This window comes from Bos grunniens, chromosome 7 (assembly GCF_055505025.1).
Source record: "Bos grunniens cultivar Pamir isolate PY7600 chromosome 7, Bosgru_T2T1.0, whole genome shotgun sequence".
In the NCBI taxonomy this organism is placed as follows: Eukaryota; Metazoa; Chordata; class Mammalia; order Artiodactyla; family Bovidae; genus Bos; species Bos grunniens.
In genome coordinates this window covers 43,732,575-43,746,904 of record NC_141171.1, presented here as the reverse complement: position 1 = coordinate 43,746,904, position 14,330 = coordinate 43,732,575, and the positions used below count along the sequence as shown (strand labels likewise).

The following is a 14,330-nucleotide window of genomic DNA, read 5'->3' as shown; positions in this document are numbered from 1 at the left end:
TGAAACACTGACTCCCCATCCCCTCCCCCAGTCCCTGGCCCCATCATCTACTTCCTGTCTCTGGATCTGACACTTCTAGGGACCTCCTGTGAGTGAAATCAAACAGTGTGTGTCCTTCTGTGTCTGGCTTGTCTCACTGAGCATCATGTCCTCAAGGTCCATCCATGTGGTAGTGAGTGTCAGTGCTTCACCCCTTTTCATGGCTGAGCGATAGTCCCCCGTGTGTGGAAGGACCACATACTGTTTATTCATCACCCATTGACAGACACTTGGGTAATTTCTACCCTTTGGTTATTGTGCATAATACTGCTATGAACATGGGTGTACAAATGCCTTTTGTGTGTCCTAAGTTGCTCAGTTGTGTCCGACTCTGTGCAAGACCCCATGGACTGTAGCCCACTAGACTCCTCTGTCCATGAGATTCTCCAGGCAAGAATACTGGAGTGGGTTGCCATGTCCTCCTTTAGGGAATCTACCCAACTCAGGGATCAAACCCAAGTCTCTTATGTCTCCTGCATTGGCAAGTGGGTTCTTTACCACTAGTGCCACGTGGGAAGCCCATTGGACCCTTTTAATTTAAAAACTATACGTAACATTGTGTACAGAGAAAATATATGGCATGGACATTGCCTGGTAGAGGAGAGACCTGGACAGGGGGCAGGGGTCATGGGGATTTTGTTTTGTCATAGCTGCCAGGTGACATGCACTTATTATTTATTTCTTGTCCATCCCTCAATATGCTTTGAGCTCTGGGTGGGGCCAGGGCAGGACCCCTGGGGTGAGGAACTTGATATGTGCTGAATAACTGGATGACTTTCATTTTCCAGGAAGGAGCTTCGGGCTGCTCTGGAAGGGGGCTTGGGAAGCTTTCTCTTCAGGGCCACACAGTAAATGTTTTTGGCTCTGAAGCTCCGTGGCAATGACTCTGTGCTGCTATAATCGGAAAGCATCAGAGTTCATATGGAAACAAATAGCTGTGACTATCAACTTTATTTACAGACACACCAATGTGACTGTCATATAATTTCCGTGTGTCTCAAAATACTTTTGATTTTCGTTCAACCATTTAAAGATGTAAAAAAAACATTTTTAGCTCACATACATCCTTTTGTGCTTAGTCACTCAGTTGTGTTCGACTCTTTTCGATCCCATAGACTGTACCCCACCAGGCTCCTCTGTCCATGGGAATTCCCAGGCAAGAATACTGGAGTGGGTTGCCATTCCCTTCTCTAGAGTATCTTACCCATCAGGGATTGAACCTGCATCTCCTGTGTCTCCTGCACTGGCAGGCAGATTCTTTATCTATCGAGCCTCTAACAAAACCACAGAAAGGGGATGTGACCCACAGGCCAGAGTTTGCCAACTCTATAAGTTGGAATGTTTTGATCAACGGTGTCACCTTTCTAATCAGAAAATAAATATTTTCTTTCTTTTAAAACATCTTTGAAGACTGCATTCTGGAGTCAGGTACACCCCTGTTCCCATCCTCTCTGCCACTGATTCACTGTGTCCGAGAAGGTCACCACCTTCTTTCTCTGAGTCCAAGTCTGCGAAATGCAGATAACAGGGCATGCATGCTAGGCTCTCTTGAGAAAAGTGGACACAAGGAACCACCATGTGTCATTTATTTGAAGACATCAGCGGGGAAAGAGTGGTCACTCCACTGAGAGAAGAGGACACCAGCCGCCAAGGCTGGAACAGAGAGCCCTGTGCTGACTTACCAGCCAGGTTGTGCCATGCTCTCAGCCACTCTTGGGGATGGAGTCCCGGCTGTTTGCCGGCAACCACTGGTAGGTGGCAGCTTGACCAGACAGACATGGGAGGTTCCATATCTCCTGGCAGCAAAGCTGCAGGTGACAGTACCATTTCACTCCCTTCCTCTGCCACCATGACTTCCTCTTAGGGTCTGTAGTGGGCAGCAGCTTCTGAGAATGACCCCTACTTCATGGGCTCCTGGGGTCCCTACCCTTGTGCACCTGGCTTCTAACCAATAGGACATGGCCAGGGTGTGGGGATGTCCTTTTGTGACCAGACTGTAAACAGTTTTGACTTCCGTCTTGCTAGAAGCCAAGGTGAAAATTCAGGAAGACCCACGCGGCCAGGAACTGAATGCAGCCAACTGCCAGTGAGCAACCCTGGAAGAGGACACATCCCCAGCTGGGTTTCAGATGAGTCTCCCAGCCCTGGGCAGCCTCTCAATTACAGCCATGCCACAGGCTGTGAAGCAGAGGACCTGCTGAGCTGCATCTGAATCTGACCCACAGAAAGATGCTAAACTGGGTTGCTTTAAGCAGCTACATTTGGGGCAATCTGTTATATAGCGATAGCAAAGAGGGCTTCTCTGGAAGCTCAGTGGTAAAGAACACACCTGCCAATGCAGGAGATGTGGGTTCGATTCCTGGGTCTGGATGATCCCTTGGAGATGGAAATGGAAACCCACTCCAGTGTTCTTGCCTGGAAAATTCCATGGACAGAGGAGCCTGGCGGACTACAGTCCATGGGGTCAGAGAATCAGACATGACTTTGACTGAACAACAACAACAATAGCTAATGAATACAGCCTGCCTTCCCTTGTTTCTGGCTGGGCATTCTGGGGCATCGCTTGAATTGGGTGACATTAATGCCTCCTGTGTACAAGGGTGGCTTAAGGATACTGGGGTGCATGCCTGCAAAGCCCCCACCACAGTGCCCAGCACAGCCATAACCAGACAATATGAACTCACATGAGACAAAAAGCAGTGTGAGCTGAGCCCTAGTGCCTGGTGCCTGATGCCTGGGACATCTATTTACCGTGCCTCTTCCTGAGAGTCTCTTCCATCCAGACCACATGAGAACCGAAGTAACCCAAGATTTAATCAAGCACTTTCTGTGTACCAGGTGGGTCAGACAGACAATACCACCTTAAAGAAATACCTTCAGTGAGTAAAATACCAAAGAGAGGTACCAGAGATAAAACAGCTTCAAATGGGCTGTACTCAGCCTGGAAGGGGGTTGCCTCCCAGGGGAGGTGTGGCTGTAGCCATGAAGCAGAAAGAGAAGGCAACCAGGCCAGGAGAGAGGAGAAGCTGTCCAGGCAGAGGAAAGAGTGTGTGCAAAGGACTGGGGGCAGGAGGGACACAGGAGCTCTGCAGGGGGTGGGCAGGGACTGTGGGGAGGAGTCTGGAGCCAGGTCAGGGCTGTTAACAGCCATCCAGAGGTGGACACAGAAGGGCATGGCTTGTTGTTGTTCATTTGCTGTCATGTCTGACTCTCTGTGACCCCATGGATTGCATCATGCCAGGCTCCCTGTCCTCATTTCCCACAGTTTGCTCAGATTCATGTCCATTGAGTCGATGATGTTATCTAACAGTCTCATTCTCTGTCGCTCTCTTCTCTTGCCTTCAATCTTTCCCAGCATCAGGATTTTTTTCCAATGAGTCAGCTCTTTGGTGGCCAAAGTATGGGAGCTTCAGCATTAGCCCTTCCAATGAATATTCAGGATTGATTTCCTTTAGGATTAACTGGTTTGATCTTATTGCAATTCAAAGGACTCTCAAGAGACTTCTCTAGCACTATAGTTCAAAAGCATCAGTTCTTCCGCACTCAGCCTTCTTTATGGTTCAACTCACAACTGTACTTGACTACTGGGAAAACCATAGCTTTGGCTGTATGGATCTTTGTTCAGACCTCAGCCTCTCTGGGCCTCAGTTTTCCCACATGTTCACTGGGATGTGCAAAAGGTTTGGCAGGGATGGAGTGTTCCAGACTCACACCCGGGGGCCCCTGTGTGCAGACAGACAGGAAAAGGAACAGCCTGGAGGACATCCCAGCTCCACTTGGGGCCGGGTCCCAGCATGGCAGACAGAGGACACAGCTGACTCCCAGGCTGCCCTGGGGCGAGACAGCAGGGGTGGGCTGTCCTGCCCACTGTCCTGGGGAGGAGGATCTGGCAACTCCTGACTGCTGGGGTGGGTGTTTCAGGCCCAGCACTGGAGGCCTCTGTGCCCTGAGCTGCTCATCAGGCCTCTGGGGTCTCAGGTGGCGTGGGGGAGTCATCTGAGCTCAGGAAGGGTGGTCAGGGTTTGTTCTGGGTCCCCGCACCCTTGCACTCACAGCCATGAGGTTGCCAGCTTTGCCTGTGGAGCATTAGTTTCCCCACCTGTAAAGTGAGGAGGGATAAGGGAACTCCCTGGTGGTCCTGTGGTTGGGACTTGGTGGCACTTTCACTGCGCATCCCAGTTTTAATCCTTGGTCAGGGAAATAAGATCCCATAAGACATGTGGCACGCCCAAAACTAAAAATTTAATAAATAAGATAAAAATGATGAGGATAAAATAAGCCGCTGCAACACTTCTGAAGGATGAGTAATTGTAAATACTAAAGCACGTCCAACCCTGTCTGGAAAATCCTTAGACCTTCACACTCCAGCAAGGAGGGGTATGTTGATGCGGTCGGTGGTGACAGATGAGGAAACTGAGGCAGGAAAGCGACAAGGTGAGGACCCCGAGGGCTCCAATGCCTGGGCTTCGGGAGGAGGGACCGTCGCGGGGATCCGGGACCCACCGAGGGCCGCCTTTTCCACTACGGCAGCTAGAGGCCGCTCGTGCCTCCGCGCAAAGAGCTCGCGCCCGGTGCCCTGGGCCGTCCGTCCCGCCCACCATCCGCCCCGCCCCACCCCGCCCCCTGCCCAGAAGGCCCTGCAGGGACGGGGCCCTGCCACTCCGGAGCTTGCAGGGTGCGCGGTCTATCCCTCAGCATGAGCGCACCCGCCGCGACCCCAATCTTCGCGCCCGGCGAGAACTGCAGCCCCGCATGGCGGGCTGCGCCCGCGGCCTACGACGCGTCGGACACGCACCTGCAGATCCTGGGCAAGCCGGTGATGGAGCGCTGGGAGACCCCCTACATGCACGCGCTGGCGGCCGCCGCCGCCTCCAGAGGTAGCCCGGCCCGGCGAGCGGGGCCGACCGAGGCCAACCCGCTCTCCGGCGACGCGGCGGAGTCTCTGTGCGCCTTCTTTCCTCGCCCGGAATGTAGGGCCGCTCGCAAGGGCCGCGGTGTTGTCCTGGGGGCGCTCCGGGCGCCTTGAGTACCAGGAACGCCCTCTCCAGGAGCCCTGACGCCCCGACTCGGGGATAGGGGTGAATCGGGGGATGGGTCCTCAGACGCGGAACTCAGCGCCCCTCCCCCCCAACCCCGCGCGAGGCCGAGGACGGGGAATAGCAGCCTGGCGAGGTGCTGCCCAAGCCCACGTGGGGACTTTTGCCTAGGAGTCGCGGGAGGCCCGCCTCAGCTAAGAATAGCTCCGGGAAAGCTAAGGCCAGGAGACAGCTGTTGGAGGTGGCCCTGCACCAGGTGTCAGAGCCCGTGGGGTGCTGAGAGATCCCCACGACCCCAGAGGCTGTGCGTGCCACCTCTGGGCCTCTGTGTCCCCATCTACCAAATGTGCACAGCCAGCGTCCCTGCCTGGTTAGGGTATTTCTCTCTGCTTCCGTCTTTGACCCAAAGGGGATCAATCCCCACCCCCGTCTCTTCCAGGCCTGGGCCTCGAATCCTGGTTCTTCCTTGTCCTTTGTTGACTTCACTGTTGCGGGGCTGGGGACTGCCCAAATCCTCAGATAAGCACCCTCAGAGTAAACAGCCTGGGCCAGGGCTCAAGGTCCAGGGTCTGCCCTGCTCCCTGGCCTGGCCAGCCCAGTAGTCGTTGTCCATGGCCTCCCTGGCAGGCCACCCTCCCTGGCTACTGGCCCGGGCCCACGCTGTTCCCTCTCAGAGCTGCTGTGTTCTGTCCCACCTCTGCTATGCTGTGCCGCCAGGTCCTTGTGGCAAATGTTTATCCCCGCCAAAGCCGTGCCCCCTCCTCCAGGTAGCCTCACCAGCCCCACCCTGCGGGTAACACCTGGGCTCTCTGTCTGCCTAGGGGGCCGGGTGCTAGAAGTGGGCTTCGGCATGGCCATCGCAGCCACAAAGGTGCAGGAGGCTCCCATCGAGGAGCACTGGATTATTGAGTGCAACGAGGGCGTCTTCCAGCGGCTCCAGGATTGGGCCCTGCAGCAGCCACACAAGGTGCCTTTCTCTGCCCTTGGCCCCGGTCTTCAGGGTGAAGGCCCTGCCCCCTCCCTCGTAACAGATGGAGTTCTGGGCCCCCTCTGACCTAGCCTTCTTTTTCTCCTCTGCCCCAAGGTGGTTCCCTTGAAAGGCCTGTGGGAGGAGGTGGCACCCACCCTGCCAGACAGTCACTTTGATGGTGAGGGGCTCTGGGAGCTGGGGGGTGTTGCTCTGCAGGGCCTGCCAGCCCCTCTGCCTGCTTTTGAAGCCTTGATGTTTCACTGGGGCATAGAGCCAAGAGGCAGGCACGGACGGATGCACGTCCAGGAGCCTGCATGCAGGTGCGCATATACCTCAAGGACGGAAGAGACATGATGCGTATAAGTGGCCATGGCACTTGGGGCCTCCCCAAGGCTCCCACTGGCAGCCCTGCCTGGTGAGGCTGCCTCCCCAACCATGTGACTTCCATCCTCCCACACAGGGATCCTGTACGATACATACCCGCTGTCGGAGGAGACCTGGCACACTCACCAGTTCAACTTCATTCGGGTAGGGCCACTGATGGTGGAATGTGGGCTACCAGCCACAGGATGGAGGGCAAGCCCTGTGGGGGGCACCTGCTGTCCATGCAGGGGTCACCTCTCCTTCCACTATTCCCCTGACCTGCCAGGAGGTGGGAGGTCCGCTGGGAACACCTCTGCCCACCCTCACATCCCTTCCTGACCACTGTTCACCCCCACCCCCACCCCCAGGACCATGCCTTCCGCCTGCTGAAGCCAGGGGGTGTCCTCACCTACTGTAACCTCACCTCCTGGGGAGAGCTAATGAAGACCAAGTATTCAGACATCACCACCATGTTTGAGGTGCCCCACCCCCCTCCCGGGAAGTGACTCTGGGTGGGGAGGCAGCTGTGATCTGGGGAGGGTCCCTGGCTTCCGCCAGCCCTACGGGCTGATCTCCTCGGTGGACTCAGTGCCCACCTGTACATCAGGAGAGGTCAGTCTCTCCATGCTGACATCTGGTGGCTCCCCGAGGCCCTGGGGATACAGGGATGCAGCCCAGAGTTCCCGCACCCCTCCCTCTGCCCTCTTGCACCCAGGCTTCTCTTTATTGATCTGGCCACCTTTGTCTCAGGCCTTTGCCCACTTGGTTTCCTCTATCTGCAAGGACGTACTAGGCGATACCCCCTAACAGCCTGGAAGTGGTGTTTGAACACCTGGAGACACCCACACCCAGGCCTCAGACCCCGCCTAGCCCCCAGGGTACCTGGCAGAGAGGCGGCTGCAGAGCGTCACCCCTGCTCGCCACTCCCCATGACGTGGCGCCTCCCTCTGGCCAGGAGACCCAGGTGCCGGCCCTGCTGGAGGCGGGCTTCCGGCGGGATAACATCCGCACACAGGTCATGGAGCTGGTCCCACCAGCCAACTGCCGCTACTACGCCTTCCCGCGGATGATCACACCCCTGGTCACCAAGCACTGAGCCCAAGGGCCAGCTGCCCACGCCACCTGGAGGCCCTGGGTTTCGGGAACCCCTACCCCTACTCAGTGCCTTTGTGACCGGAATTGAGGGCTCCAACCCTCAGCCCTGGTCCAGACCCACGCCAGCCTCCCTACCCCTCTCTGCCAGAGGACCTAGGGATGAAATAAACGCTAATGCTGGTCCGGCCCATCAGCAGTGGGACACAAGTGTGTGTTTGCTTTTACTTTTCCTGCCTCTCCAAAGAATGGTAAAAGGAAAAAATCTGCTACAAGGGCTTTTTGGAGCCGGTGGTCATTCCCCACTATTTTCCGATCTCCCATCCCGCCCTCAGCAGACATTGACAATCAATCACCGATGGCCCCTCCCGCCCGCCCGCTGGTGGGCACCTAGGGTCCTCAGAAGAGGCAAAACTAGGTCAGGGCCACACAGGGTGGCAGCCCCAAGATCCAGCCCCTCTGCTCCCACCCAGTCAGGTTGCACCCCAACTCTACCGTCATCCTGTTTCCTCTCACTCAACGCCCTCCCAGGGCCTCAACTTGCCCCACACGAGAGCAAGGCTCCCCTCTCCGCCCCGCCCTCCCCAGCCCAGGCCCACAGAGCACGCTGGGCGGGAACGCAAGGAGGGTTGATCGGGTTTATTGACCGCCTCTTGGAGGGACGATGCTCAGGGCGGCCGGGCGCCAGCACTACCTGCGGTACCAGATCCGCAACCTCTTTTCCCGTTTGATCTTCTTCTGCAGCTGCAGAATGCCATACAGCAGGGCCTCGGCAGTAGGCGGGCAGCCTAGAGAGGAGCGGTGCAAGCGGTGCCTCAAGCTCCTGACCCCTCCACCCAACGCCAGTTGGGATGGGCTTGAGGGTGGGCAGGTGGGCGGGGCCACCCTCGGGGTCCGCCAGCCAGACGGAATGAACCCAGGACTGGACCTCCAGGCCAAGACGTGGGTGGGGGAAGGCCGGGAGGGCTCCGCCCAGGTGAGCTCTCCTGTCCACGTCCTTTACCCCCACGTGACCTGGCTCGGGACCCAGGAGACAAGTATGGGCAGCCTGCTGACACCCAGGCCACACTGCCCTGCCCCCCAGGACCCTTGCAAAGAGGTGGGGGCAGACTGGAGCAAGCTGAATCCGGGTGAAGTCAAAGACACACAGCTGAGGAGACCTTCCAGGGATAACGAGGGCAAAGGCTGAGGTGTCACTCTTCTGGGACCCTGGGTCTGCTCATGCTTCACAGGGTGAGCCCTCTCAGTGGGGGAAGAGGGGGTTCTGTGCGCCCAGAGGGGCTCACCTGGGACGTAGATGTCCACTGGAACGATGCGGTCGCAGCCCCGCACCACTGAGTAGGAGTAGTGGTAGTAGCCACCTCCGTTGGCACAGCTGGGGGTGGGGAGCGGGGCTGTGAGGGCCTTTCCCACCACCGTGGCCACCTCTCTCCCCTCTCCCAACCCCAACCCACACCTCTTCCATAGATATGATGGGTACACAATACTGTAAATGTGCCAAACCCCACTTTGAAAGGGTGAACTTTATAGTATGTGAATTCCACCTCCACCAAGAAATTAGATGACTACACAGCCTTTAACGGCGTGGAGAAATAGGAGCTGGCCAGATGGGGAGAAGGCTGCAGCCCCCCCAGAGCAGGACGTCCCTCCCATGGTCCTACCGCAGACACAGACAGGAACTGGACAGGCTGCTGGGGTGGGGGCGCGACTGTCACGGGCAGAAGGGGACATTCTGGATGACCCCAGTGAGAAGGCAGCACAGAAAGGAGACAGGAGAGAGGCCAGTGTGTCACTGGCGCGTCTGCCATCCGACCCTGCCCCACTGGGCACTCACCTCCCCATGGATACGACATAGCGGGGCTCCGGCATCTGGTCGTAGACCTGGAAGAGACAGGGGTCTGTGTGCAGCTCAAGGCTGGGGGGTGGGGGACAGGGAGTAAGGGTGAGCCTTGGGGCTGGGCCCACCTTGCGGAGCGCAGGGGCCATCTTGTTGGTGAGCGTCCCAGCCACAATCATCACGTCGGACTGGCGCGGGCTGGCACGGAAGACCACGCCAAAGCGGTCCATGTCATAGCGGGGTGCCGCCATGTGCATCATCTCCACGGCACAGCAGGCCAGGCCAAAGGTCATGGGCCACAGCGAGCTCTGCAGGGCAGGGTAGGTGGCCAGTGAGCAGACTGAGGGGCCCCCTGTGTTTAAAGAAACTGGGCAATTTCACAAAGGAAAATCCAGATGCCTAGCCTTTCTTCAAAGATGACCCCTTAGCCCACAGTGACTACATGACCTCCAGACCCCCAAGACATTCTGGATGCTGGTCACCAGCCTGAGCATGCTGCCCCAGTCCAGGACTGCCCGCCAGGAGGGCAAAGTGAGTTTGGCCAGTGGGTCCATGCTTCCCAGCAGCCACGTTACCAAAAAGAAAAACAGAAAAGCCCTAAAACCAACTGCAAATAGTTTTAATGATACAGTGCACACAACCCCTGCTGCTGCTGCTAAGTCGCTTCAGTCATGTCTGACTCTGTGCGACCCCATAGACAGCAGCCCACCAGGCTCCACTGTCCCTGGGATTCTCCAGGCAAGAACACTGGAGTGGGTTGCCATTTCCCTCTCCAATGCATGAAACTGAAAAGTGAAAAGTGAAGTCGCTCAGTCGTGTCCGACTCTTAGCGACCCCATGGACTGCAGCCTACCAGGCTCCTCCGTCCATGGGATTTTCCAGGCAAGAGTACTGGAGTCTCCCCTAAATCTGGCCTCCAACATGGCACATGCTGCTCTGGGTGCCCAGTGATCACTCCTGGCACAGATTTAGAGCCTGCAACTAAGCCCCTGCAGGGCCTTGTTCCCAACAGTGCCTGAACTCAAAGGGCCAACTCCTCCAGGAAGCCCTCCTGGACGCACCCTGACTTCCCTCCGACTTGTAGTGTCTGATTCTCACCACCCCCTGCCCCCCACCACCCCAGATGTTCTCTCTGCTTGTCTGTGTCCATCTGGGGATCTGGCCAAGGTCCCTGCTGCCCTGCAGATGTGCTAATTCAGGTGACAGGGCTTGGGCCATCCAGAGGGCAAGGGCAGCCCAACATGGCAGGGTACCCGAGCAGTGCCCACAGTGGCCGACTCCACAGTGCCTGGCCACAATGACATGGCCACCCTGGAGCTGCAGGTCTGGACGGGTGTTCACTGCATGGACACTGTACAGCACCATCAATGGGGGCCTGTTCCCCAGGGGGGCGCCCTAGGGGCACTGAAAGGAGCCCCTGTCCTAGGACAGAGGACATGTGTCTTAAGGAGACACAGATGAGCACGAGGATACCCAGACTGTCCCAAGGCCAACATGGGGGGTGAGTGGAAGTTAGGATACCTCCTGGGAAGGAGCTACTGTTTTCATGCCCATTTCCAGTTAAAAACATGGGCTTTACATTAAAAGAGAAAAGAGGAACAGAAGACAGAAGGACAGGAAGGAGGTGGGTCATTCTCTCTGGGAGGTGGCAGGAGGAAGGGCAGAGATCCTGAGAATCAGAGCCTCAGGTCTCCACACAGAGGAGCCTGGCCCACTCTGTGGCCACTTGGCAGCAGGGCCCTGAGGGACAGAGACAGGGAGGGGCTCACCCGGCGCGCCCAGTTGATGAGGTCGTCCAGCTTGGCCACCACATACTCGCCCCGGCTGCTGGGAAGTGCGGCAGGTTTGGGGACCATAGCTCTGGCCTGGGATACGGCGGGCTGAGTGCTGGGCATGGACACATGGCATGGGGAGGCGTCAGCCAGGCAGGCGTCCCCTCTGCCCCCACCTGCTGCCCAGGCCTGGGGCAGGACATGCCTTGCTACAGTCCCAGTGAGACCTTGTCCTCTCAGGGACTTGGTCTCCTTATCTGGAAAATGGGTTTGGCTGACACACTCTTGTCAGGAAGCTCCTGGTCTGGACATGTGCAGCCATCAGCCTGGATGTGCAGGAGGGGGCTGGGCAGGACTCTGAGGGCAAGGATCCCTGGTATTGCCCCACTGGGTGGTGGGAGGGCCCCAGGGTTGCCATGGGCCACTGCTGTGCCAGTGGGGGAGGGGGGTAGTGGCTGGGGGGATAGCTCCCAGAAAGGCTGGCCTTACCTGCTCAGGCTGTCAGCGGCCATGCTAGAATGGACCCCTCGCACCTGCAGAGCGGCACCCACGCCAGAGCTGTCAGGAGATGGATCACACATGACAGGGAGCCCGGGGTGCCTGCTGACAGGGTCACCCCGGGACCAGCGTGGGGGGACTGACCAGGAGCCAAATATAGCCCTCCACCTGTTTTTTGTAAATTGAGTTTTACTGACACACAGCCATTCACTTTCTTGGTGGCTGTGGTGGTTTTTAAAGAGCCGAAAATGTCCACTATCTGGCCCTTTCCGGAAACAAATCTGCTGATCCCTGGTCTAGAGAGTGCCTGCTCTGCATCTGAAATTTTCCTTGTTTTCCCATTTTCCCTTTGCTTTGCATTATTTATTTTATTCCTAGGGGAAAAGCCTATCAAAATAAAATCAGCCCAAATCCACGCCGTTCTCAGAGCCCCCAACTCCCCTCCATTAAGAAGACCCTCCCTGGGGTTTGGGGGAGAATGGATACATGTATATATATGACTGAGTCTCTTCACTGGAACTATCACAACATTGTTAATCAGCTGCAACCCAAAACAAAATGTTTTTGGTATTAAAAAAAAAAAAGAAGACCCTCCCCTGAGATCTGCTGTGTCCCTGAAAGCTTGGGGCTGGGGCTGGATTTCTGGGCTTTGTCTGCACCAAGGGCCTAGCAGCCACCTGCATTCCCGTCCCAAGGAGGTTTGCACAGGGCTGCTGCCTCAGCAAATGCACCAGAAGCCTTCCAGTGCCAGGTAATGGCTGAGTTGAGGGCACGAGGGCAGGGAGACATGGGTCTGCAGGCCAGGCGACCCCCAACCTGGCGCTGCTGGAGGGCCCTCCCAAGTCTGAGGCACCCTAATGGCTCCGTCTAAGCCCCTCCCGGCCAGGGCCTCACTGCTGTGGGTAGAGGGTCAGGATCAGAGCCCGAGGCAGGCACTCACCGCACAGCAAGGATCGGGTGGAGCAGGCGGAGAGCTGCAGAGAGAACCACAGGGTGGAGGCAGTGAGCTGAGGCAGCATCAGAGGCCACACTGGCTGGGAGTGTCCAGCCAGGCATTTGCCTGCCAGGACCTAGCACCCCCTCTCTCTCACCCTCAGTCTATCTAGATTCCATTTAACAAGTGTTTGGTACAGAGCGATCTTTCAGGGGACTTCCCTGGTGGTCGAGGGGTCAGGACTCCGTGCTTCCACTGCAAGGAGCCCGGGTATGATCCCTGGTCAGGGAACTAAGAGTCTGCAAGCTGTGAGGTATAGCCCCCCCCCCAAAAAAGCCATCTTTCAGAATACGAAGCAGACACCAGACAGTGTCCAGTGTCATTCCTCTGTTTCCAATGACACAGTCCACACTGGAGGCCAGTGATCCTTTGCTCAGGCACATCAGTGTCCCACCTACCTCAGGGCCTTGCACTTGCCATGCTCTCTGCCTGGAGCACTTGGCCCTTCTTGTGGGTTTCAGCTCAACTGCCTGGGTCTACACTAGCTTCCTAGGCCCTCCTGATCCTGCCACATCTGCATGTTCTTGTATGGTGCCTGCCTGCCTCAGATGCGATGGCCTCCCTGGCTTCCCTTAGTGTCTGTCATGGCCTTGACTCAGACTGACAGGTGTGTGTCAAATTAACATATCCATAAACTTCAGCGAGGCTCCAGGCCCTGGGCTGGGAGTTCCGGCGTCCCAGAGGCTGGGCAACTCCAGACTCCTGTGTAAGCTGCCTCTGTCTCAGCCTCAGCCCCCCAACCTGACCTTAGTTAGGGTTTGGGGTAAGCTCACAGCACAGTAAATGCCCTTCACCTCCAAGGTGAGGGAATTCCAACCTCTGGTCCAGACTTAGCAAGAGGCTGCTGGTAAGGATTCAGAAGGCCGGCGAACTTGCACGGAAAGGAAAAACACCCGTTTTATGGTCACCCACGTCTTACTAAAAATTTGGCCTTTCCTTAGTATAGCCCAAACTGCAGCAGTACTAGCAGGATGCAGGCATTTCACCAACAGAAATGACAGTGGTTTCTTAACTACGCCACAGGGACTGCTGCCAACCCTGTGTAAAGGAAGGTGCCCACTCCATTCCTTCAAGGACACAGCAGTTGGCAGACCCGCCACTAGACCCTGACATTCCAGGCATGACTAATGAAGCACCCGGACTGCGAACAGATCCCTGGTTCCCAGACACTATCTTGACAGCTGTCAGTATACCCACTTTTCTTTACAATCCTGGGAATCCATCCTAGGCGCTTAATCGCTAATCGGAGGAGGAAAGGGCCCTGGAGCAGCCAGGGTTAGGACGCCTGCTCAGCGGGTGACCGACCCCTTCCCAGGGTGGCAGGCTGCCCTGGGTCGCGTTCCAGCCCTGCCAGGCCGCGTGACCTCCAGGGGGTCCCAGCCTCTCTCTGGGCCTCACTTTTCTCCCTGTCAGGGCCGTACCCACCAGCGTCGCCTCTTCCCGGGAATTTCAGGGGCAGGATCCCGGGCCAAATGTGGGCCCCTTCTGCCCCCGCCTGGAATTCCTCCCAAAGATGGCAGCCTGCATCACCCTCGGCCTCCGCTTGCCCGAGCGGCTGAGGGTAAAGGCTCCCGGAGCGACCTAAACCCCGACCCCGCCGCCCCGGCCCGCTCACCCGCCAGCGCCGCCATCTTGGCCTCGGCCTTCAGACAACCTCTACGGTCCGTCCTCTGTAGCGCTCCGGATGCCCCGGGCCGTCGCCCAAAGCGGCTCGGCTGGTGAGGAAAAA

At 57.2% G+C, this 14,330-nt stretch overlaps 2 protein-coding genes across 5 annotated transcripts; one reads left to right on the top strand and one right to left on the bottom strand.

The window, feature by feature from the left end:
• The first annotated feature begins 4,697 nt into the window (after nucleotides 1–4,697).
• On the top strand, nucleotides 4,698–7,707 carry GAMT (guanidinoacetate N-methyltransferase). The gene is made up of 6 exons (XM_086411373.1): nucleotides 4,698–4,916; nucleotides 5,897–6,042; nucleotides 6,160–6,223; nucleotides 6,506–6,573; nucleotides 6,777–6,887; nucleotides 7,364–7,707. Exons 1-6 carry the CDS (start codon nucleotides 4,736–4,738, stop codon nucleotides 7,502–7,504), a joined length of 711 nt encoding a protein of 236 aa, XP_086267499.1. The 5' UTR covers nucleotides 4,698–4,735; the 3' UTR covers nucleotides 7,505–7,707.
• Nucleotides 7,708–8,020: 313 nt separating this feature from the next.
• On the bottom strand, nucleotides 8,021–14,252 carry NDUFS7 (NADH:ubiquinone oxidoreductase core subunit S7). 4 transcript variants are annotated; one of them, XM_086411372.1, is made up of 8 exons: nucleotides 14,027–14,252; nucleotides 12,548–12,581; nucleotides 11,599–11,667; nucleotides 11,107–11,224; nucleotides 9,466–9,645; nucleotides 9,335–9,381; nucleotides 8,787–8,875; nucleotides 8,125–8,288 (listed from the first exon to the last, which is right to left on the bottom strand). In XM_086411372.1, exons 3-8 carry the CDS (start codon nucleotides 11,619–11,621, stop codon nucleotides 8,191–8,193), a joined length of 555 nt encoding a protein of 184 aa, XP_086267498.1. In that variant the 5' UTR covers nucleotides 11,622–11,667; nucleotides 12,548–12,581; nucleotides 14,027–14,252; the 3' UTR covers nucleotides 8,125–8,190. The 4 variants fall into 4 exon arrangements, with proteins under 4 accessions (XP_086267497.1, XP_086267495.1, XP_086267498.1 ...); XM_086411370.1 differs by having other exon boundaries at nucleotides 14,217–14,252; XM_086411371.1 differs by lacking the exon at nucleotides 8,787–8,875 and having other exon boundaries at nucleotides 8,021–8,288.
• Between the last annotated feature and the right edge of the window lie 78 nt (nucleotides 14,253–14,330).